This window comes from Symphalangus syndactylus, chromosome 12, assembly GCF_028878055.3.
Source record: "Symphalangus syndactylus isolate Jambi chromosome 12, NHGRI_mSymSyn1-v2.1_pri, whole genome shotgun sequence".
NCBI lineage: Eukaryota > Metazoa > Chordata > Mammalia > Primates > Hylobatidae > Symphalangus > Symphalangus syndactylus.
Window position 1 is genome coordinate 99,104,269 of NC_072441.2, and position 25,909 is coordinate 99,130,177.

At 39.9% G+C, this 25,909-nt stretch overlaps 1 protein-coding gene across 3 annotated transcripts in view; it reads left to right on the forward strand.

Moving 5' to 3' along the window:
* The window catches only part of MROH9 (maestro heat like repeat family member 9), a 124,173-nt gene extending 106,329 nt beyond the window's left edge, over window positions 1-17,844 (forward strand). For 2 of the 3 annotated variants that reach the window (XM_063627204.1, XM_063627206.1), the window contains 2 exons: window positions 15,240-15,302; window positions 17,178-17,479. In XM_063627204.1, the coding sequence (XP_063483274.1) occupies window positions 15,240-15,302; window positions 17,178-17,419 (305 nt within the window). In that variant the 3' untranslated portion in view covers window positions 17,420-17,479. Of the gene's footprint in view, window positions 1-15,239; window positions 15,303-17,177 lie in introns of all 3 variants that reach the window. The other variant, XM_063627205.1, reaches the window with a different exon arrangement.
* Window positions 17,845-25,909: the final 8,065 nt, after the last annotated feature.

The window sequence follows — 25,909 nt, forward strand, 5'->3', positions numbered from 1 at the left end:
CACTTTGAATATGTCATGTCACTCTCTCATGGCCTGTAAGGGTTCCACTAAAAGTCTGCTGCCAGATGTATTGGAGTTCCATTGTATATTATGTGTTTCTTTTCTCTAGCTGCTTTTAGGATCCTTTCTTTATCCTTGACCTTTGGGAGTTTGATTGTTAAATGCCTTAGGTAGTCTTCTTTGGGTTAAATCTGCTTGGTATTCCACAACCTTTTTGTACTTGGATATAGATATCTTCTCTAGATTTGGGAAGGTTTCTGTTATTAGCCCTCTGAATAAACTTTCAACCCCTGTCTCTTTCTCCGCATCCTCTTTAAGGCCAGTGACTCTTAGATTTGCCCTCTTGAGGCTATTTTCTAGATCTTGTAGGCATGCTTCATTTTTTTTTATTCTTTTTGTCAGCTCTATTTTCAAACAGGCTGCCTTCAACCTCACTAATTCTTTTGGTTGATGAATTCTGCTATTAAAGTACTCTGATGCATTCTACAGTATGCTTATTGCATTTTTCAGCTCCAGAATTTCTGCTTGATTCTTTTTCATCATTTTAATCTCTTTGTTAAATTTATCTGACAGAATTCTGAATCCTTTCTTGGTGTTATATTGAATTTCTTTGCGTTTACTCAACACAGCTATTTCAAATTCTCTGTCTGAAAGGTCACATGTCTCTATTTCTCCATGATTGGTCCATGATGACTTATTTTTTAGTTCATTTGGTAAGGTCATGTTTTCCTGAATGGTGTTGATGATAGCAGATGTTCTTCACTGTCTGGGCATTGAAGACTTAGGTATTTATTGTAGTCTTCACTGTCTGGGCTTATTTGTAGCTGTCCTTCTTGGGAAGGCTTTGCAGAGATTTGAAAGGACTTAGGTGTTGTAACCTAAGTTGTATCCACTTTGTATCCCCAAGCCAAGTAACATTGGGGTTCTTGCAGACTCATAGAGATACTGCCTTGATCGTCTTGGACAAGATCTGTGAGAATTCTCTGGCTTACCAAGAAGGGACTCTTGTTTCTTCCCTTACTTTCTGCCAAACAAACATATTCTGTCTCTCTGTTGTGAACCACCTAAAGCAGGGGGTAGTTGCACGAGCATCCCTGTGGCCACCACCACTAGGACTGCACTGGGTCGACCTGAAGCCAGTACAGCACTGAGTCTCACCCAAGGCCTACTGTGACCACTCTCTGGCCTATGTTCTCTCAAGGCCTGTGGAGCTCTACAATTAGCATGTGGCAAAGCCAGCCAGGCCTGTGTTCCTCCCTTCAGAACAGTGAGGTCCCCCAAGACATGAGTGGAGGAGTTGTCCAGGAGTCAGGGACTAGGGTCAAAAACCTTGGAAGTCTACTTGGTGTTCCATTGTATTACAGCTTGGCTGGCCCTTAAACTGTGAGATGCAATCCTTCCCACTCTCCTCTCCCCTCTCCAAAGGCAGAGGAGCCTCACCTTGTAGCCACGACCATCCCAGGTCACGAGGAGTACTGCCAGACTACCACTGATGTTCCCTTAAGGCCCAAGGACTCTAAAGTCAGCTTGTGGTGAATGCTGCCTGGCCCACGATTCACCCTTCAGGACAGTGGGTTCCCCTTGGCCCAAGGCAGGTCTAAAAAATCCATCCAAAAGTCAAGTCCTGGAATCCAGGATCCCAAGAGCCCACTTGATGCTCTGTCCCCTGTAACTGTGCTGGGATCTAAGGTGCAAGAGAAAGTCCCCTTTACTTTTTCCTCTGCTTTCCTCAAGCAGAAGGAGTTTTGTCCCGTAGCCACCACAGCTAGTAATGTACTGAGTCTCAATTGAAGCCAGCAAGTCTCAGAGGTTCACCCAAGGCCCACAATGTAGTACCTGGGTATTGCTGCTGGTTATTCAAGGACCAATGGCTCTTCAGTTAGCAGGTAATGAATGCTGCCAGGACAGGCCTTTTCCTTCAAGGCAATGGGTTCCCTTTTGGCCCAGGGTATGTTTAGAAATGTCATCTGGGAACTAGGACCTGGGACAGGGCCTCATGATTCTGACTGGTGACCTATCCTGCTGTGGCTGAGCTGGTATCCAACATGGAAGACAAAGTCCTCCACACTTTTCCCTCTCCTCTCCTCAAGGGGAAGGAAAGTGTCTTTTTTGGAGCCACAAGCTGTGTAGTCTGGGGTTACGGGAGGGCTGATGCCAGCACTGCCTTGGCTGATCATTACCCAACCCTGCTTCCAAGTAAAAAACCACCTACACAGAAGAAACACCTTCATAAGAACCCAAAGTCAGGTGAGCATGCATAGTACCTGGTTTTAACTTCATATATCTGAAAGAGGTACTGCAGACATAGAAAAAACAGTCCTGAATCACTGACTCCACTACCTCCACCCCCAGCCCCAGTGGCAGCAGTATGGTGATAAGAGGGTCTCTGGGTGCTGAGTGAGGGAGAACACAGCAGTTGTGAGGGAGAACACAGCAGTTGTGAAGCACTAAACTCAGTGCTGTCCTGTTAGAGCAGGAAGTAAAACCAGATAAAACTCAGCCAATGCCAACCCACGGAGGGAACATTTAAACCAACCCTAGTCAGAGAGGAGTCATTGATCTGGGTAATGATCAGTGGAGCTTTCTATTCCACCACCTTGCTCCACCCCCCATTTCTTCATTTTCCTTGGCTGCTTACGTGTCTTCTTTTGAAAAAATGTCTGTTCATCTGTTCATGTTCTTTACCCACTTTTTAATGAGTTTTTTCTTTTTATTTTATTTTATTTGAGACATGGTCTCCTCTGTAGCCCAGGCTGGAGGGCAGTGTGAACACAGCTCACACAGCCTTGACCTCCCAGGTTCAAGTCGTCTTCTCACCTCAACCCCCTAAGTAGCTGGGACTATAGGCCTGTACCACCATGCTAGACTAATTTTTGTATTGTTTTGTAAAAATGTGGCTTTGCCATGTTGCCCAGGCTGGTCTCAAACTCTTGGGCTCAAGCAATCTGCCTGCCTTGGCCTCCCAATGTGCTAGGATTACAGGCATGAACCACCATGCCTGGGCTATTTTCTTTCTTATTTAGTTGTTTGAATTTTTTTGTAGATTCTGAGTATTAATTCTTCATCAAATGCATACTATGCAAATACTTTCTCTCATCCTGTGGATTGTCTGTTTACTCAGCTGATTATTTCTTTCACTGTGCAGAAACTTTAGTTTAATTAAGTTCCATTTGTCTGTTTTTGTTTTTGTTGTGTTTTCTTTTGAAGACTTACTAAATTTCTTTATCCAAGCCAATGTCCAGAAGAGTTTTTCCTAGTTTTTCTTTTATAATTTTATGGATTTGGGTCTTATTTAAGTCTTTAACCTCTCTTAATTTTTTGTATATGGTAAGAAATAGAGATTTTTAAAATTTGTGTCATCTACAATTTCTTTCATCAGTGTTTTATAGTTCTTCTTATAGAGATCTTTCACCTCCTTGGTTAAATGTATTTCTTTTATTTTTTTGTAGCTATTGTAAATGGGATTTAGTTCTTGGTTTGGTTCTTGGCTTTATCCTTGTTGGTGTATGAAAATGCTACTGATTTCAGTATGTTGATTTTGTATCTTGAAACTTTACTGAAGTCATTTATCACATATAGGAGTCTTTTGGAGAAGTCTTTAGGATTTTCTAAATGTAACATCATATCATCAATGAAGAGGGATGATTTGACAACCTCTTTTCCAGTTTGGATGCCCTTTATTTATTTCTCTTCTCTGATTGCTCTAGTTAGGTCTTCCAGTACTGCACTGAATAGAAGTGGTGAGAGTGGACATCCTTGTCTTGTTCTAGTTCTTAGGTGGAGTGGTTTCATCTTTTCCCCATTCAGTAAAATATTGGTTGTGGGTTTGTCATATATGGCTTTTATTATTTTGAGGTATGCTCCTTATGTGCCTAGTTAAGGGTTTTTCTCATGAAGGGAAGCTGGATTTTATCAAATGCTTTTTCTACATTTATTGCGATGATTATTGTTTTTGGTTTTGTTTATGTGGTGAATCACATTTATTGATTTTTTTTATTTGAATCATCCTACATCCTTGGAATGAAACTCACTTGATTGTGGTATATTATCTTTTTCATGTTCTGTTGGATTTGATATGCTAGTATTTTGTTGAAAATGTTTTCTTCAAAAAAAAATGCCAGTGAGGCTGTGGAGAAATAGAAATGCTTTTACACTGTTGGTGGGAATGTAAATTAGTTCAAACATTGTGTAAGACAGTATGGCATTTTCTCAAAGACCTAAAACCAGGAATACCATTTGACCCAACAATCTCATTACTGGGTATATACCCAAACGAGTATAAATCATTCTATTATAAAGATACATGCACATGTATGATCATTGCAGCACTGTACACAATAGCAAAGACATGGAATAAGCCTAAACATCCATCAGTACTAGATTAGATAAAATGTAGTACATATACGCCATGGAATGCTATGCATCCATAAAAAGGAATGAGATCATGTCCTTTGCACAGACATGGATGAAGCTGGAAGCCATTATCCTCAGCAAACTAACGCAGAAACAGAAAACCAAACATCACATATTCTCACTTATAAGTGGGAGCTGAACAATGAGAACACATGGAAAAAGGGAAGGGAACAACACAAACTGGGGCCTGGCAGAGGTAGGGAGGAGGGAGAGCAACAGTATAAATAGCTAATGCATGTGAGGCTTAACACCTAGGTGATGGGTTGATAGGTGCAGCAAACCACCATAGCACACATTTACCTAATGTAACAAACCTGCACATCAAGCACATGTATCCCAGAACTTAAAATCAAATTAAATTTAAATTAAATTAAATTAAAAAAATATTTTCTTCTATTTTCATTAGGGATAGTGGCCTGTCATTTTCTTTCTGTTTTGCACCCTTGCCATTCTTTGATATTGTGGTGATGGCTTCATAGAATGTAGGGAGGGTTCCCGCCTTCTCCATTTGTTTTGTGCCTTTGCCATGCTTTGATAGCAGGGTAATGAAGGCTTCATAGGAATTGGAGCAATTTTAATAGAATTGGTATCAGTTATTCCTTCTATGTCTGGTAGAATTCAACTGTGGATCAGTCTGGTCCTGGAGCTTTTTTTTATTATTATTAATTACTGACTCAATTTTACTACTTATTGATCTATTCAGGACTTCTATTTATTCTTGGTTCAATCTTGGGAGATTGTATGTTTCCAACAGTTTACACATTTCTCCTAGATTTCAGTTTGTGTGCATAGAGATGCTTATAGTAGTCTCTGATGATCTTTTGTATTCCTGTGGAATCAGTTGTTTGTCATTGTTATCATTTCTGATTGTGCTTATTTGAATCTCTTATTTGAGTCTCAGAGTTGGGGACCATGCTGGGTGAAGCCAGGCCAGGCAGGCCCATCCATAGCCTCCAATGGCAGTCATAAGCACCAGCTCTTACGGGAATCCAGGGGGTAAGCACCCAGTGATGTGCCTGTGTGTGGAGTAGAGAAATTTCCACTGCCCTAAGTTCTCTGCATGGGAAGGGAGAGGCAGCCTAAACTCCTGATCTAGAATAGTGGGTACTCCAAATGCTGTGAGATATGTCCAGGTGTTGAGCGAAGAGACCATCAAGTTGGCTGCAGCAATTTCTCTATGCAGAAAGGGAAGGGTGGCTTAGGCTCCTAATCCAGGCAAGTGAGTGCATAAAAATGCCTAGAAATATGCCCCAGAAAGGAGCAGAGAAATCACTACTGCACAGGGAAAGGCAGGGGCAGCTCAGGCTCCTAATCCAGGGGAGTGAGTGAGCCAAATGCCTGGAAATGTGCCCTGGGCATAGAGCAAAGAAAGTGCCACAGCACCAAGATCTCTGCACAGAAAGCAAGGGGTGGTGCAGGCTCCTAATGCAGGTGAGTAGGTGCATCAAATGCCTCAAAATATGCCTTAGTGTGGAGCGGAGGGAGCACTGCCACACAAAATTCTTTGCATAGGATGGGAAGGGTGGCCCATGCTTCTAATTCAGGTGAGCAGGAATGGGATTCTCTCTCCCACTCCTTGGAACTAGTGGGGCTCATTCTCCTGACTGAAGGGAACAGGTTGAGGCACCTAGCAATGACATATACAGAGCTGTCATCCCAGGTCTCAAAGGTGTCCTTGGCTGTAAAACTCACTGCAGCTTCAGCAACTCTCCTTCTGCTGCAGTCCTACAACAAGAAAGATCCCAATTTCAATGCCTATCTCTGGAATGTACTCCACATTCACTGCTTGCTGTGGGAACCCTTCACCCACTTCAAAGCAAGTGCTCTGAAGCCCAAGACAAATGCTCATGGTAGCCATCACTGCCAGATCACCAAACAATGACTGACTTTGTATGAGCCCAGTTTGAAAATGTTGTCCTCCTCTTGGTCCCAAATACTCCCAGGCTTTCAAAAGAGATCTGTGATGGATTCATCCTAGGAGAAAGAGTAAACAGGAAATAGACCAGCCCTCACAATGAACAAAGCCTTGAACATCTAAATCCCTGGTTGGATAAAGAAGATATACCTTTAGCTTAACTGCCTGGCAGAAGCAAAAATAAATCCCCTCTGAGAGAAGATAAATTACCCAGAGACTCAAATTTTCTACACACAATTTCATACACAATAGCTGACAGTTAATCAAAAACAACCAGATGTATAGAATTTTTTAATTACAAGAGAAAACAAATAGTAGATATAGAATGAAGAATATATCCTTGTTGCAGTTATTAGGTATACCTTTAAAATAAATATGATTAATGTATTCAAAAGATTAAATAATGAAATGGAATGCAGAACTGAATGGATGAAATCAGCAGCATATTAGAAAAAGCTTAAAAGAGAATTGGATATGTCAGAATAAAATATTCAACCTAAAGATTAAAGTTTGAAGAAATAAAAATGAAAAATATAAAAAGAGTGTAAGATAATATGAGACATGGCTAAATGGTCTAACATACAGACTTCAAAAAGAGAGAGGAGAAAGAATGAGGCAGAACTACTGTAAGAGATGATGGCCAAGAATTTTCCAAAACTAAAATAAGGCAAAACAAAAAATAAAATGGCTAAGTTTGGATAAAAGGAAATGAAACATTCAAAATTAGCAAATAAATAATTGCATATTTTAAACATTCCAAAAATTCAGCAAAAAAGTTCTCAAATTAATCTGCTTAGCAAGTTTTCTAGATACAACATCAGTACACAAAGATCAATTGGATTTCTATACATAAACAATAAAAAATTAGAAGCTTAATTTTTAGACCAATGAAGCAGAATAGAGCACCCAGAAATAAAGTAAAATACAGCCAACTGATCTTCAACAAAGCAAACAAAAATATAAAGTGGGGATATGATACCCTATTCAACAAATTGTGCTGGGATAATTGGCAAGCCACATGTAGAAGAATGAAAAGTGGATTCTCATCTCTCACCTTATACAAAAATTAACTCAAGATGGATCAAAGACTTAATTCTAAGACCTGAAACCATAAAAATTCCAGAAAAATAGCATCAGAAAAACCTTTCTAGGCTCTGGCTTAGGCAAAGACTTCATGACCAAGAACCCAAAAGCAAATGCAACAAAAATAAGATAAACAGATGGGACTTAATTTAACTAAAAAGCTTCTGCACAGCAAAAGAAATAATCAGCAGAGTAAAGCAACAACCACAGAGTAGGAGAAAATCTTCACGAACTATACATCCAACATAATCTACAAGGAACTCAAATCAGCAAGAAAGAAACAATCCTATCAAAAAGTGGGCTAAGGACATGAATAGATAATTCTCAAAAGAAAATATACAAATGGCCAACAAACCTATGAAAATATGCTCCATACCAGTAATTATCAGGAAGATGCAAATCAGAACCACAATATGATACCACCTTACTCCTGCAAGAATGGCCATAATTTAAAAATCAAAAAATCATAGATATTGGTGTGGATGTGGTGAAAAGGGAACACTTTTACACTGCTGGTGGGAATCTAAACTAATACAGCCATTACGGAAAATGGTGTGGAGAGTCCTTAAAGAATTAAAGTAGATCTACCATTTGATCCAGCAACCCCACTATTGGGTATCTACCCAGAGGAAAAGAAGTCATTATTAAAAAGAAAAGACACTGGCAAATGCATGTTTATGGCAGTACATTGCAATTGCAAAAATATAAAACTGGCCTAAATGTCCATCAATCAACAAATGGATAAAGAAAATCGGGTGTATATATACTGTGAAATATTACTCAGCCATTAAAAAGGAATGAAATAATGGCATTTGCAGCAACCTGGATAACTGTAGATCATTTTTCTAAGTGAAGTAACTCAAGAATGGAAAACCAAACATCCTGTGTTCTCACTTATAAGTGGGAGTTAGGCTATGAGGATGCAAAGGCATAAGAATGATACAATGGGCCAGGTGCAGTGGCTCATGCCTGTAATCCCCGCACTTTGGGAGGCTGAGGTGGGCAGATCACGAGGTCAGGAATTCAAGATCAGCCTGACCAACATGGTGAAACCCCGTCTGTACTAAAAATACTAAAAAAATTAGCCAGGCATGGTGGTGCATGCCTGTAATTCCAGCTACTCGGGAAGCTGAGGCAGTAGAATTGCTAGAATCTGGGAGGTGGAGGTTGCAGGAGCTGTAATTCCAGCTACTCGGGAAGCCGAGGCAGTAGAATCGCTAGAATCTGGGAGGTGGAGGTTCCACTGCACTCCAGCTTGGGCAACAGTGTGAGACTTCATTAAAAAAAAAAAAAAAGATACAGTGGACTTTGGGGACTCAGGGGAAAGGGTGGGAAGGGATGAGGGATAAAAGACAATATATTGAGGGGCCAAGATGTCCAACTAGAAACAGTGGCAGTCGGAGGCTTCCATCGAAAAGAACCATAATAAGTGCATTAATCTTTCACTGGCAACCAAGGTATCCAGGTTCTCTCATCAGAACTGACTAGGCGGCCGGTGTGATCCATGGAGAGAAAGGAAGAGCAAGCAGTGTGGTGTGGTGGCCCATCTGGGAGCCACACGAGCAGAGGAGTCTCTACCCCCCCCAGCCAAGGGAGGCGATGAGTGAGCATCCTACCCAGCTGGGGGGACTGTGATTTTTCCATGGAACTATGAAACCCACACATGGAAAGATCTCACTCATGAACCCACACCACCAGGGCCTAGGGCCTTAACCCCAGAGCCATGCAGATTCTCAATAGCCTCCCAGCTGGACTCTGCTTAAGCCTGCCGAGCCCCTGGGGAGGAGGGGTGACCAGCACCACAGCTGCAGCTGCCTGCTATCTAAGCCATTTGAGCTTCTTGGGAAAGGGGCAGCAGCCAGCACTGGGACTCACAACTGCCCAACATGTTAAGCTCCCTGGGCAGGGGAAGTGTGGCATCCATCTCTATAGCTCCAGGCTGTGCTTTTCCCTGCTGGAACCAGTAGGGCTGGACAGCTTGGTCCCAAAAGGTGTCCCCAGCAGCCCAACATACCAGCTGTGGAAGACTGCAGCCAGAGGACCTCTTCAGGCCTGACCCTGACTCATCCTTCCTCACTGGGTGGGGCTTCCTGCAGGAAATCCAACAACTCTAACCAGAGGCTCAGGGATAGAACCCAGATCTCCCTGGGCCTGAGCCTCTAGTGGGAGGAATGGCTGCAGTCTCTGTGAATCAGCAGACATAGCCTTTCCTCCTGATAGTTCTGAGGAATTCAGGAGCCCAGATGAGTGGGTTTCCCCCTAGCAAAGCACACCCCTGCACCAAGGATCAATCAAAGTGCTTCATTAAATGGGTCCTGTTCCCCATGCCACCCAACTGGGTGAGACCCTCCAACAGGGGTTGTCAGAGACCCTACACAGGAGCGATCCAACTGGTATCAGGTCAGTGCCCCTGCCAGAAGATGGAGCAGGCACCCATCTTTGCTGTTCTCCAGCCTCCTTGAGTGACATCTCCAGATGCAGGAGCAAACCAGATGAATAGGGCATGAAGTAGACCCCCAGCAAATGGCAGCAGCCCTACAGAAGAGGGACCTGACCATTGAAAGAAAAACAAACAAAAAGCAACAACAGCACCAACAACAAAAAAGTCCTCACAAAAACTTCATCCAAGAGTCAGCAGCCTCAAAGATCGAAACCAGGCAAACTCACAAAGATGAGAAAGAATCAATGACAAAATGCTGAAAACCCAAAAAGCCAGAGTGCCTCTTCTCCAGATGTTTGCAATGTCTCTCCAGCAAGGGCACAGCACTGGACAGAGGATGAGATGGACAAATTGACAGAAGTAGGCTTCAGAAGATGGGTAATAAAAAACTACACTGATTAAAGAAGTATGTTCTAACCCAACGCAAAGAAGCTAAAAACCTTGATAAAATGTTAGAGGAGATGCTAACTAGAATAACCAGTTTAGAGAGGAACAGAAATGACCTAATGGAGCGGCAAAACACAGCACAAGAACTTCGTGAAGCATACACAAATATCAATAACTGAATCAACCAAGTGGAAGAAAGAATATCAGAGTTTGAAGACCACTTTATTGAAATAAGGCATGCAGGCAAGATTAGAGAAAAAAGAATGAAAAGGAACAAACGAAGCCTCCAGGAAATTGGAGACGTTGTGAAAAGATGGAACCGGTGATAGACTGGAATACCTGAAGGAGATGGGACGAAAGGAAACAAGCTAGAAAACGCACTTCATGATATCATCCAGGGGGACTTCCCCAACCTAGCAATACAGGCCAACATGCAAATCCAGGAAAAGAGAGAGAACACCATTAAGATACTCCACAAGAAGACAAACCCCAAGATACATAATCATCAGATTCTCCAAGGTCAAAATAAGGGAAAAAATGTTAAGGGCAGCCAGAGAGAAAGGCCACGTCACCTACAAAGGGAAGCCAATCAGACTAAGAGTTGACCACTCAGCAGAAACTCTGCAAGCCAGAACAGATTGGGGGCCAAATTCAACATTCTTAAAGAAAAGAATTTCCAACCCAGAATTTCATATCCAGCCAAAATAAGCTTCATAAGTGAAGGAGAAATAAAATCATTTCCACACAAGCAATTGCTGAGGGATTTCATTACTACCAGGCCTGCCTGAAAGAAGCACTAAATATGGGGGAAAAAAAAAAAAACCACACCAAAATATATTCTTTCAGGCAAGAGAAACAAATAAAGCATATTCAAATAGGAAGAGAGGAAGTCAAATTGTCTCTGTTTGCAGATGACACGGTTTTATATTTAGAAAGCAACATCACCTCAGCCCAAAAACTCCTTAAGCCGATAAGCAAATTTAGCAAAGTGTCAGGATACAAAATCAATGTGTAAATATTACAAGCATTTCTTTACACAAACAATAGACAAGCAGAGAGCCAAATTATGAATAAATCCCCATTCACAATCACTACGAAGGGAATAAAATACCTTGGAATACAGCTAACAAGGGATGTAAAGGACCTCTTCAAGGAGAATTACAAACCACAGGTCAAGGAAATAAGAGAGGATGCAAAAAAAAAAAAAAAAAAAGGAAAAACATTCCATCCTCATGGATAAGAAGAATCAATATCATGAAAATGGCCATACTGCCCAAAGTAATTTATAGATTCAATGTTACTCCCATCATACTACTATTGACATTCTTCACAAAATTAGAAAAAAACTAGTTTGATTTCACATAGGATCAAAAAAGATCCCATATGGCCAAGACAATCCCAAGCAGGAAGAACAAAGCTGGAGGCATCATGTTACCTGACTTTATACTACAAGGCTACAGTAACCACAACAACATGGTACTGGTACAAAAACAGACATATAGACCAATGGAACAGAAAAGAGACCTCAGAAATAACACCACACATGTACAACCATCTGACCTTCGACAAACCTGACGAAAACAAGCAATGGGGAAAGGATTTCCTATTTAATAAATGTTGCTGGGAAAACGGGCTACCCATATGCAGAAAACTGAAACTGGACCCTTTCCTTACACCTTATACAAAAATTAACTCAACATGGCTTAAAGACTTAAATGTAAACCCCAAACCACAAAAACCTAGAAGAAAACCTAGGCAATACCATTCAGGACATATGCATGGGCAAAGACTTCATGACAAAAATGCCAAAAGCAATTGCAACAAAAGCCAAAATTGGCAAATGGGATCTAATTAAAGAGCTTCTGCACAGCAAAATAAACTATCATTAGGGTGAACAGGCAACCTACAGAATGGGAGAAAATTTTTGCAGTCTACCCATCTGAGAAAGGTCTAATATCCAGAATCTACAAGAAACTTAAATAAATTTACAAGAAAAAAACAAGTATCAATAGCTGAATCAATCAAGTGGAAGAAAGAATATCAGAGTCTGAAGTGGGCAAAATAACAAAAGTGGGCAAAGAATATGAACAGACACTTCTCAAAAGAAGACTTTTACATGGCCAACAAACTTATGAAAAAAAGCTCAACATCACTGATTAGAGAAATGCAAATCAAAACCACAATGAGATACCATCTCACACCAGTCAGAATGGTGATTATTAAAAACTCAAGAAACAATAGATGCTGGCAAGGCTGTGGAGAAATAGGAATGCTTTTACACTGTTGGTGGGAATGTAAATTAGTTCAACCATTGTGGAAGACAGTATGGTGATTCCTCAAAGATCTAGAACCAGAAATACCACTTGACCCAGCAATCCCATTACTGAGTATATACCCAAAGGAATGTAAATCATTCTCCTATAAAGACACATGCACACCTATGTCTATTGCAGCACTATTTACAATAGCAAAGTCATGGAACCAACCCAAATGCTCATCAATGATAGACTGAATAAAGAAAATGTGGCACATACATACCATGGAATACTATCCAGCCATAAAAAAGAAATGAGATCATGTCCTTTGCAGGGACATGGATGAAGCTGGAAGCCATCATCCTCAGCAAACTAACACAGGAACAGAAAACCAAACACCACATGTTCTTACTCATAAGTGGGAGTTGAACAATGAGAACACATGGACACAGGGAGGGGAACAACACACACCAGGGCCTGTTTGGTGGTGGGAGGTAAGGGGAAGAAACTTAGAGGATGGGTCAATAGGTGCAAAAATTTTATTTAAAATAAATGAAAGGTTATATATGCACTCACATATTTTAAAAAATGATGGAAAGAAAAAAGAAAATAAATTTCTCCCTACAATTGAAAAAAAAAAAAAAAGACTACCTATTGGGTACAGTGTACACTGCTCAGGGGACAGGTGCACCAAAATCTCAGAAATCACCACTAAAGGACTTAACCATGTAACCAAATACCAACTCTTCCCCCAAAGCCTATTGAAATAGAACATTAAAGTTTAAAAAATACCAATACAATAGCACCAAAAATCATCAAATACCTTAAAATAAAACTAAGAAATGATGCACAAAATGAATACACATAAAACTGAGAAACATACAGAAAATTTTTAAAAGAGTTCCATACAGGGATATATTATGCTCATTGATTGAAAGATTAAATATTATGATGATGTCAGTTCTCCCCAAATTGATCTGTATAGATTCAATGTATTCCCAAACAAAATCTCACTGGGGATTTTGGCTGTGTGTGTGAAATGTGACAAGCTGATTATAAACTTTATATTAAAACTTAAGTGTTCAAGAATAGCCAAGATAATTTAAAGAGGAACTAGAGTTGAAGGACTTATACCACGGGATATCAAGATGCATTACACATTAAGGTCATGTGGTAGTGACACAATGATAGACAGACAGAATGGAGTCAAGACATTGACCACACACAATTTACGATCTAGGTGACACTGCCAAACAGTAAGGTAAGAACAATTTTTCTCTTAATGGTGCAGGATCAACTATACAGGTATATAATAATATCTTGACCCCAACTTCATGCTGTATAACTCCAGCTGGATGGTATATATAAGCATAAAAGGTAAAACAGTAAAGCTTCCAGAAGTAAATATAGGAGAATATCTTTATGGCTTAAGACAAGCAAACATTTCCTAAACAGTACCTCAAAATTAACTAACCATAAATGTAAAGATGATGAGTTCAACTACATTGAAATTAGGGGTTTCTGTTAATTAAAAAACAAATGCAAATAAAAAGTTTAGCCATGAGATAAGAGAAGATATTGTAAGATATGCACCATTTTAAAAAGATTAGTACTCAGAAATTTAAAACGACTACAGTGACTAAGAAAAAGATAACTCAATATATAAGCAGGCAAGAGACTTATCTGAATAAGCATTTCACAAAAGAAGACATCCAAATGACCAGTAAATACACAAATGATCTTATTAACAACAAAAAATGAAAGTTAAAATTACAATGTGATATTGTCACCAAACCCATGAGGATGACTGAAAGGAAACATTTTAACAGTATCAATTGTTCAGAGGACATAGAGCAATGAAAATGTCAGCATACCGTTGGTGGGAATGAAAATTGGTACAGCCACTTTGGATAACTGTTTAGCAGTAACCGCTAAAGTGGAACATAAGCATACCCGGTAAATCTTCTAGTTATATACCAAACAGCAGTTACACAAATACATGCCAAAATTCATGTACAAGAATGCCCATAACTTCATTATTCATAATGGCTCCAAACTGGAAACAACACAAATGATCATCAACAGCAGAATGGATTTAAAAAAATGATGCATTCATAAGATGCACTCGTATATAGGAGGTTCAGCAAACTCTTTCTGTTAAAGGGCCAATAGTGAATATTTTAGACTTTGAGTACCATATAGTCTCTGTTGCAACTCTACTGTGGTAGGGTGAAAACAGCCATAGATATGTAAACAAATGAGCCAATGTGAATGGCTGTATCTCAAGAAAACTTTATTTGCTAGCCTCTGCCATGTAGCAATGGAAATGAACAAACTATTGCTACATGAAAGAACATGGTTGAATCTTAAAATGTAATGTGAAGGAAAAGAAAGCAGACACAAAAGAATATATTCTGAAAGGTGGAGGAGGAGACTGGGAGAGCCTGGAAGGAGGCTTCCAGGATGCTGCTAAAACTCTATTTAATAACCTAAGTGGTAGCCCTGGTGTGTTCCTTTTGTGGTCATTCACTGAGCTGTCCAATATGATTTGTGCACATTTATACTCATATATCTTTCAATAAAAAATTTTATGAGACAATAATTAATTAAAAGTACTAAAAGATGACTCAAGGATAATCTAGAGATGCTTTGCTTTGAAAAAAGCAAAGAAGGTAGCCAGATAACATCAGAAAATGTATTTTCATAATGCATGTTACAGTAACTTTAATTTTTATTATGTGCATAGGATATTTGGCAAAATCAGGTGGTCATTTACTGCTTAGAGATGAAATCGAAGTCATGCTTCGTGGTGAGTATTGAGGTATAACAAAATCTTTATGCATAAATCTAAATACATTTACTATTTGTGATTCTAGTCACATATGAGTTCTGTTAGAGTGTCAGGCCAGATAGGAAGAGTAGTGGTTGGATAATTACGGACGAATCAATGAAAGGACTGGATTAAGAGACATGATTTTTCTCTTTCTATTCTATTTCCCCTTACTTTCTTTCCCTGTTTCAGTCTCTCCACGTATTCCACTAATTGTCTGAGAACTATCATCCTAGAGCCCTTGGGAACTTCAGAAAGTTGAAAACTCATTTACTCATTCATCTAACAAATATTTTTTAGCATCTCTTATGTTTATGTGACAGCACTATTTACTGCTAGGGACAGACTTGCAAATAAAGCAGTCTCTTCCCTCAGAGAATTCACATTTTAGTGGATAGCAATGTACAATACATTTGCAGAGGAGGGAATTAAAGAAAGGTAATATCAGTCTATCAAAATGTTTGGGTCTTAGGAATCTCCCTTAGCCTCTGTCTATTGTCCCATCAGGGTCAGAATTACAAATAGTGAGTTATAAAAACAAGTTGGCTGCCTTCCTTCCTTTTCTGTCTTAATAGACTATTTTTTAGAGCAGTTTCAGGTTCACAGCAATATTGAGCTGCAGGTACAGAGATTTCCCAAGTACCCTCTCTCCTCACCTATGCATAGCCTCCCCCATTATCGACATCCCCCACCAGAGTAGTACATTTATTATAATTCGTGGACCTACATTTATACATCATTACCTTCCTTCCTTATTCATTCATTCATCCATTCATTCATTCACTCACTCACTCATTCAACACATATTTGACTACCTGCTAAATGCCAAACACTAGAATTTTCCATCTTTCTTACAGTCATTTTCTTCTTTCATTCCCCCCACTCCTGCTCCTTCTCATCTCTGTTTTATAAATCTCCTCATTTGTTTCTATTTATTTTATCAAGAAATAAAATAGTAACTTCTCACAGTCCACTATCTGGATATAATGATATTAGCATTTTGGTATTATCCCAGATTTTTTTTTTTTTTTTGAGACGGAGTCTCCCTCTGTCACCCAGCTGGAGTGCAGTGGCGTGATCTCAGCTCACTGCAACCTCTGCCTCCTGGGTTCCAGTGATTCTCCTGCCTCAGCCTCCCGAGTAACTGGGACTACAGGCGTGTGCCACCACGCCCGGCTAATTTTTTATATTTTTAGTAGAGATGGGGTTTCACCATGTTAGCCAGGATGGTCTTGATCTCCTGACCCCGAGATCCACCTGCCTCAGTCTCCCGAAGTGCTGGGATTATAGGCATGAGCCACCGTGCCCAGTCTATCCAGGATATTTCTAAAGAATAAAAGCTATATTTTTTTAAACTGTCATAACTGTTTTTTAACTTTTTTCACTTACCTTTATAATATAAACATCTTTCTAAGCCAAGAAATATGGGCCTACATTATGTTAATATGTATGCAGCATTTCATTTTATGTTCCTAACTTTTAAGCAGTTCCCTATTAATGAACATTTAGACTGATTTTAACTTTTTCATCACTGTGACCAATATGAACCTCTTCCTAAATATATGAATACATGTTTATGTTATCTAGCAGAATGCTCAGCACATAAAAGGTCCTTGGTAATTTTTAGCGAATATTCCCATTTTTCTTTTAATAGGGTCTATGTGGGGTTTTAGTAGGGATAGATGATAAAACTTCCTGAATGCTATCAGTCAAAGTTACAAAATGCAGAGGGAATGCAGAGGAGACATGGAGAGAAGGGGGCACTCTGTGAAAGGTGGCAGGGCTGTTTAGTATTAAAGCCTCATGGCCTCTAAGAAAGAGATAACTTGAACTAAAATCTCTTCTGTATTACAGTTATTGAACGACTGCTCCAAGATGAAGACCCTATGATCGAAGAGTTGGCCGAAATAACCTACGATATTTTTAAGAAAATAGCCCATAAACTGACCTCTGCAACTCTTAAACAAAACTTCCAAAAATTGCTTAAATTCTTCTACATCAAAAAATTGAAGCCTCTTTACAATTATAACTCACCCAATAGCCAGATAGACAGTCCTACAGACAGTAAAGATGTCAAGAATGATAAGGCCTTATAGAAGAGAATGATGATGACATTCATCATTCATAAACAATGGGAAGTCCAACAATGTCTTGGAGCCGACCTTAGAAGAAGAATGATTTTTCTTTCCCTCCTGACAACTTGAGTCTGTTTGTAGATGCTTTTCTGAAAAATGGTGGAAGCTTTTACTGTTACTTCTTAATTCTCTATTAAAATATAGAAATCTGAGAAAACTGGTGCCTCTGTATGTCTGACAGTGATCAGAAGCCCTATTTCATCAAAACCACTAAGACAATTGAAAATAACATAAGCAAAGTGTTTGATGAGAAGCTCTGGGAACTTGATTCAGTCCATAAGCTCTACTGAGCACCTTCTAAGTGCCAGATACTGTGTTAGGCAGTGGGGACATTTGGATGATATAGACAAGGTTCCTGACCTCAGGATGGGCACAGTCTAGTGACACATAGTACGGTCATTTCTATCATGCTGGGAGAAAGACTGCCTAGGGCAGTGTTAATAAAAAAGATATGGAACTTGAAGAAGGGAAAGGGGAGAAGGAAATGTATTCTGGGTACAGGTATTAAGCAATAAGAGTGTAGGGGAAAGTGGAGGAGTTTGTGGGTAACTATGAGGAAGAAAGAATGAAAAGAGCTGATACCCAAGGGAAGATTACTTTATGCTAATGGATTTGAGCTTTTTAAAAGAAAGATTGGATAGTCCATCACAGTCAGTACTCCCATTGCCATCAGAATGATAAAACCTCATCAATGATCTTGCTCGACTTAAGGCTCAGGCTTATCCCTCACTCCTCCCACCTTACCTTCTCTGGATCCCCATATCTCCACCTGAGCATAAGCCATGCTAGCCACAGTAAATTACTTGTAATTAGATGAAAGCACTTTTTCTCTGTTAATTCAGATATAGTGGCATCTGAATTTGTAATGTGGCAACTTGCAGTTCAAGTATGTTTTCCTTTCTTTGCTGGGTCACTTCTCTAGTATTGTATGGCAGCCACTCCAGCTTCCCCTACATTCTCCTTCAGCTTCTCTGCCTTCTGGGCCAGGTGAGTTTAGTTTTATTGACAAAGGATTCCAGCTTCTCTTGCAAAATACCCACATCATCAACATCAATATTGGAAGCAATAAGAGATGAACACAGTTTTGAGCTTGTGGGTTCTACCTTGTCCTTGCTCTTCCCATTTCACATACACCTTCCCTCCCAACGGTCTGCCCTGCATATTTCAAGTTCCAAGATCAGATGTGAAGATGACAGATTTCAGAGACTAGACTACTTATCCTGCTCCCACAATTTCATATGGTCAAATCCCCGTTCTGCTTCTGTAGTTGAGTCCTGATGTATATATCTAGGATCCATTTTCTTTCCGTCTTTGATCAAGTTGGGTGGGTGTTGCTCCTATATTTTGCCTTAACACCCTGTGATTATACCTTTCATCACTTTTATCACACTGTAGTAAATTTATCTATTTCCTTCTCCTTCTGCCTCATAAAATGGAAGTTTCATGAAAGCTACTGTCATATCTTACACTTGGTTGTGTGCTCTTGGGCTCAATGCCTGGTACTTATATATGCTCAAAGAATACTTGCCAAATGAATGAAATGTTAACAAGACATATTACCTTCACACTTCAATAAAAGTTTTTACATATTTATGAAATGTGGAGTAATAAAGAATAGAAATAAAGAATACATAATTTTAATTTATCCCTTAACCCATATTATTTTATATATCCAGGTGTCCCAGATCTCACCTTTCAAAATTAGGGCAAATTTTCATTCTCACCTAATGAACTAGCAGAATACCTAAAGAGGTAGGCTGAATAATGACCTCCCCAAAAATATCCAATTCCTAATCCCTGGAATCTGCAGATATTTTGCTTTATGCGGCAAAAGGAACTTAACAGATGTGATTAAAAGTCTTGAGATGGGGAGATTACTTTGGATTATCTAGGTGGGCCCAATGTAATCATAGCGTCTTTATAAGAGGAATATGGGAGGTCAGTGAGAAAGGGGATTCTTGAAGATGCTACACTTCTTTTTGAAGATGGAGGTAGGGTCTATGAGTCAAAAAAACGCAAGGAATACAGGTCTAGGAGCTGAAAAAGGCAAGGAAATGGACTTCCATAGAATTTCCAGTGAGCAAGGGTCCTAAAAACATCTTGACTTTGGCCCAGCGAAACCCACTTGGGACACCTGACATCCAGAATTGTATGATAATAAATTTATGTCGTTTTAAGGCCCTGTTTGTGGTAATTTGCTAGAGCAGCAAAAGGAAATTAATATACATGTATTTCTGCAAAACAAAGAAAACCAAATCAGCCAATACCCATCAATCAACCAGACAGCAACTGGTATAATGGGCCTTATACAAATGTTGATATTTCTTTAAAAGGTCTGATAATCATATTAGACATGATCTTCATCATCTCCTGGTTCTCTCTCCTCTTTCTCCTTTCCACATTTTCTCTTCACCCCACATTTTCCTGATTTTTTCAGGATCTCTGAGTTGTTTTCACTTTACTTGGTAAAACACTCAACTCTCCAGAGGGTTCAACTCCTACTTAGATATCCAGGTCTTCCATATGCTCTGAAGACATAAGAGTATCCCTTCAATAGATTTCACCTTCTTTAGGAAATAGTTGTGGTTACGAACACCTTTCTTCTTGGCACATGGCTGTTATTCCCCTTTTTGAAAAGTATAATAATCCTTGAAAGCTTCTCCATTGTTTCCTGGAGTAAGAGAGAAATAGTCAACATGGCCTTTGAGACTATGCAGGATCCAGCCCTGCATCACTTGCCAGCCTCATGGAACACTCTCCTGCTCACTCTTTGTGCTCCAGAAACACTGGCTTACTCAACTCCCCATTCTCCCCATGAATTAGGATCTTCCCTCATGTTCTTCCTGTGCCAGAAGCACTCTTCCTTTCCCCTCACACAGTCAGTTCCTACCCATCCTTCAAAACCCAACTCAGAACTTATTTCCACAGGAAGCATCTTTGACCCCCATATACCTTTGGAGCACTTACCAAAATAGCTAGGATAATTAATGATAGAATAAATTAATGGAAAGGTAATTCATCTGCAATTAGTTGCCTCTACTCTGGCCCTGTTGCTAAAATGCCAGCTCCACAAGATCATGAATTGTGTTTGCTTGATTCACCCTTGTATCCACAGAGGCCATAGTAGTATTTAATACATATTTGTCACATGGATACATTTGTCAAATGGATAAGTAAATAGACACAGGAGCAGACTTTCTGATACTAGGTGGCTAGATATGTGTAAGGGAAGAGACAGCCTAAGCTTTATTGGGCATATTGTTGTGGCCCATGGTATGGGGAAGTGGGACACATTTGTTGCAGACTTACTACATGATAAGCACTCTTTGTGTGTCTATTTCATTTCATCCTCACAATAATCCTGAAGAAAAAGGTATTTTTGTTCCTATTGCACAGTTGAAACAATTTCATAGACTCTGTTGGCTTTGATATTCATGCAAGGGGAGAAGATTCGAGAGATCCCTGGTGAGTTCACTATTCCAGGAGGATAACTGACCTCCATTTTATACCACAAAATTATGGTGGCACCCTGTCAGAGAAGGAGGTATCCTCCCTCTTAGAGGCCTTCTCTAACTCACATGTTTCCACAGCACACTCGGCCTAGTGGCTACCGTACCCCAGACACTACAAAGTGCTTTGCTTGTAATATCCGACTTATTCTTCCCAACAATCTTAGCAGCTGGGTATTATTACTGCTCCCATTTTACTGAAAAGCAATCTGAATCTCAGAGAGATTGGGTAAATCATCACATAACTTAAGGAGAGGAGTGTAGAATATCTGAACTCAAGGACTCCAGAACAGGATACTTAATCACTATATCACTGAAATTGCCCTTCTATGGATTTGCTTTTCCCACTGGGTATAAACTCGGTTTGCACATTGGAATCATTTATACTGATTTAAAAATACATATCAATAAACAGGCTTTAATCCAGACCATTTATATCAGAATATTTGGGCTTGACACCTGGCCATCAGTGTTTTTTTTTTGTTTGTTTTTTGTTTTTTTTTTTTGAGACGGAGTCTCGCTCTGTCGCCCAGGCTGGAGTGCAGTGGCGCGATCTCGGCTCACTGCAAGCTCTGCCTCCCGGGTTCACGCCATTCTCCTGCCTCAGCCTCTCTGAGTAGCTGGGACTACAGGCGCCCGCCACCACGCCTGGCTAATTTTTTTTTTTTTTTTTTTTTGTATTTTTAGTAGAGACGGGGTTTCACGGTGGTCTCGATCTCCTGACCTCGTGATCCGCCCGCCTCAGCCTCCCAAAGTGCTGGGATTACAAGCGTGAGCCACCGCGCCCGGCCATCAGTGTTTTTTAAGAGTCAAGTCAGTATTGTGTGTCAGTGTATTAGTCAGTCCTTGAGATCAGGTTTAGACATTTCTATATCATCAGCATCTAGCACTGTGTTTGTCATGTGGGGAAAAATGTCATAAATTTATAATTCATTGGGTGTAGGAGACAATCATTTATTTGTTCACAAACAAACATTAGTTTAGTTAGGGTGAAGAGACATTGTACTAGGAAATAAGAATATAAAGCACTTCCAGATGCATCATTCTAATAAGATACTCCACAACAGGTGAGGCAGAGGAGGAAGAGAGGCTGTTCCCCATTAAAAGAAGAAGATATCTAAATTCTAAAGAGGATTGCTGTTTAGACTGACACATTCGAAATTCCAAGCATCTGACAAAGTAAAAACTAAAAGTTTAATAGACTTGCATCAATTTGTTTAGTTTCCAGTTTGTTTTTTTGCAATATCTAAATAACCACTGATGCCAAGTTGATAAATACTGAAGCATGTCCATGGTCCTGAGGTGGCACCTTGCAATAATGACTTGAGTAGAATAGGAAGGCACATGGATAGAGAATGGATATTCTGGCAGGGCAGTGTCCTGGTAGCCCAATACAACATTTTCATAATACATGAGAAACATTGGCTTGATGCAGAGACCAGTACTATGATGGTTCCCTCTTGAGAAAATATTTTTAAAAACCTAGACTTGAATTGTGGAGACATGGGTTTGAGTTCTAGCATCTCTGCTTACTAGCTGGAAGCCTTAGGTAATTCATTTTGTTTATTTTTCTATGATATGGAGTTAATATTCCCCCAGAGCATGCACAGGACTATTGTGAAGTTTTAATGGGATAATTATATAGAATTATATAGTTTTAAGTAATCCTTTTTGTAAGAGAATGAAGAACATAGCTCTGCCACACCACCAGAACGTTTGAGGAAGATAACAGTCTCATCCAATTACTGCTCTCAGCTTCAATTCTGTGACCTCTGGGTAGCATGCTGTTCCTTAGTCAGGTGTGACTTCTCATGATCTAGTGCGCTATACAATGGCAAAACTCTTCCATTGGACTGACAAGCTGGTATTCTGATCCATTTTTTTTAATGGTGCTGAAAATGATGATTCTATAGTAGGTTGAATTAGTGTAATTATTTTAACAATAAAATTTGTGATAGATATTGGCTAGGTCCTTAGCAATTCCTTATTCTTTTTTTTTTTTTTTTTTTTTTATTATACTTTAGGGTTTTAGGGTACATGTGCACAATGTGCAGGTTTGTTACATATGTATCCATGTGCCATGTTGATTTCCTGCACCCATTAATTCGTCATTTAGCATTAGGTGTATCTCCTAATGCTGTCCCTCCCCCCTCTCCCCACCCCACAACAGTCCCCGGAGCGTGATGTTCCCCTTCCTGTGTCCATGAGTTCTCATTGTTCAATTCCCACCTATGAGTGAGAACATGCGGTGTTTGGTTTTTTGTCCTTGCGATAGTTTACTGAGAATGATGGTTTCCAGTTTCATCCATGTCCCTACAAAGGACACGAACTCATCATTTTTTATGGCTGCATAGTATTCCATGGTGTATATGTGCCACATTTTCTTAATCCAGTCTATCGTTGTTGGACATTTGGGTTGGTTCCAACTCTTTGCTATTGTGAATAGTGCCGCAATAAACATACGTGTGCATGTGTCTTTATAGCAGCATGATTTATAGTCCTTTGGGTATATACCCAGTAATGGGATGGCTGGGTCAAATGGTATTTCTAGTTCTAGATCCCTGAGGAATCGCCACACTGACTTCCACAATGGTTGAACTAGTTTACAGTCCCACCAACAGTGTAAAAGTGTTCCTATTTCTCCACATCCTCTCCAGCACCTGTTGTTTCCTGATTTTTTAATGATGGCCATTCTCACTGGTGTGAGATGGTATCTCACTGTGGTTTTGATTTGCATTTCTCTGATGGCCAGTGATGAGGAGCATTTCTTCATGTGTTTTTTGGCTGCATAAATGTCTGCTTTTGAGAAGTGTCTGTTCATGTCCTCTGCCCACTTTTTGATGGGGTTGTTTGTTTTTTTCTTGTAAATTTGTTTGAGTTCATTGTAGATTCTGGATATTAGCCCTTTGTCAGATGAGTAGGTTGCAAAAATTTTCTCCCATTGTGTAGGTTGCCTGTTCACTCTGATGATAGTTTCTTTTGCTGTGCAGAAGCTCTTTAGTTTAATGAGATCCCATTTGTCGATTTTGGCTTTTGTTGCCATTGCTTTTGGTGTTTTAGACATGAAGTCCTTGCCCACGCCTATGTCCTGAATGGTATTGCCTAGGTTTTCTTGTAGGATTTTAATGGTTTTAGGTCTAACATATAAGTCTTTAATCCATCTTGAATTAATTTTTGTATAAGGTGTAAGGAAGGGATCCAACCCTTCATGCTAAAAACTCTCAATAAATTAGGTATTGATGGGACGTATCTCAAAATAATAAGAGCTATCTACAACAAACCCACAGCCAATATCATACTGAATGGGCAAAAACTGGAAGCATTCCCTCTGAAAACTGGCACAAGACAGGGATGCCCTCTCTCACCGCTACTATTCAACATAGTGCTGGAAGTTCTGGCCAGAGCAATCAGGCAGGAGAAGGAAATAAAGGGTATTCAATTAGGAAAAGAGGAAGTCAAATTGTCCCTGTTTGCAGATGACATGATTGTATATCTAGAAAACCCCATTGTCTCAGCCCAAAATCTCCTTAAGCTGATTAGCAACTTCAGCAAAGTCTCAGGATACAAAATTAATGTACAAAAATCACAAGCATTCTTGTACACCAATAACAGACAAACAGAGAGCCAAATCATGAGTGAACTCCCATTCACAATTGCTTCAAAGAGAATAAAATACCTAGGAATCCAACTTACAAGGGATGTGAAGGACCTCTTCAAGGAGAACTACAAACCACTGCTCAATGAAATAAAAGAGGATACAAACAAATGGAAGAACATTCCATGCTCATGGGTTGGAAGAATCAATATCGTGAAAATGGCCATACTGCCCAAGGTAATTTATAGATTCAATGCCATCCCCATCAAGCTACCAATGACTTTCTTCACAGAATTGGAAAAAACTACTTTAAAGTTCATATGGAACCAAAAAAGAGCCCGCATCGCCAAGTCAATCCTAAGCCAAAAGAACAAAGCTGGAGGCATCACGCTACCTGACTTTAAACTATACTACAAGGCTACAGTAACCAAAACAGCATGGTACTGGTACCCCAACAGAGACATAGATCAATGGAACAGAACAGAGCCCTCAGAAATGATGCCACATAGCTACAACTATCTGATCTTTGACAAACCTGACAAAAACAAGAAATGGGGAAAGGATTCCCTATTTAATAAATGGTGCTGGGAAAACTGGCTAGCCATATGTAGAAAGCTGCAACTGGATCCCTTATTCTTTACTGATACATTAGAAGAGGAGATTTACCAGCCTGCTTTGCAGTTAGGTTGGCCAACTGACTCATTCTGGGCAGTCAAATGTGAGTGAGAGTGATAAGTGTCACTTCTGTGTCTAGGTGGATAAGTACTAGATGCTCTCACTCCTCCCCTTCTGTATCAGAGGCCATTTGTTAAAGATGATGGCATCACAAAATGAAAGGATTTGGTATCCTTGAGAAGAACTTCTCAGGCAAAATGTCCAACCCACATCAGACTATTGTGTAAGGACGGGAGATAATGTTGCACCCATTTTGAGAGAATACTATGTGCCACAGTACATAGCTCATAGCTTTATAGAGTTAAGAAAACCAACTGCTTCTGTACATCAAGCAGAAGGCATTCCAAGTAGAAAATTAGGAGATAAAACCAGTGCTACTGTAATACAAAAACATAAGTTACTGGCTGGGCGCAGTGGCTCATGCCTGTAATCCCAGCACTTTGGGAGGCCGAGGCGGGTGGATCACAAGGTCAGGAGATCAAGACCATCCTAGTTAACACAGTGAAACTCTGTCTCTACTAAAAATAGAAAAAATTAGCCAGGCGTGGTGGCAGGCGCCTGTAGTCCCAGCTACTTGGGAGGCTGAGTCAGGAGAATGGCATGAACCCAGGAGGCGGAGCTTGCAGTGAGCCAAGATCGCGCCACTGCACTCCAGACTGGGTGACAGAGCAA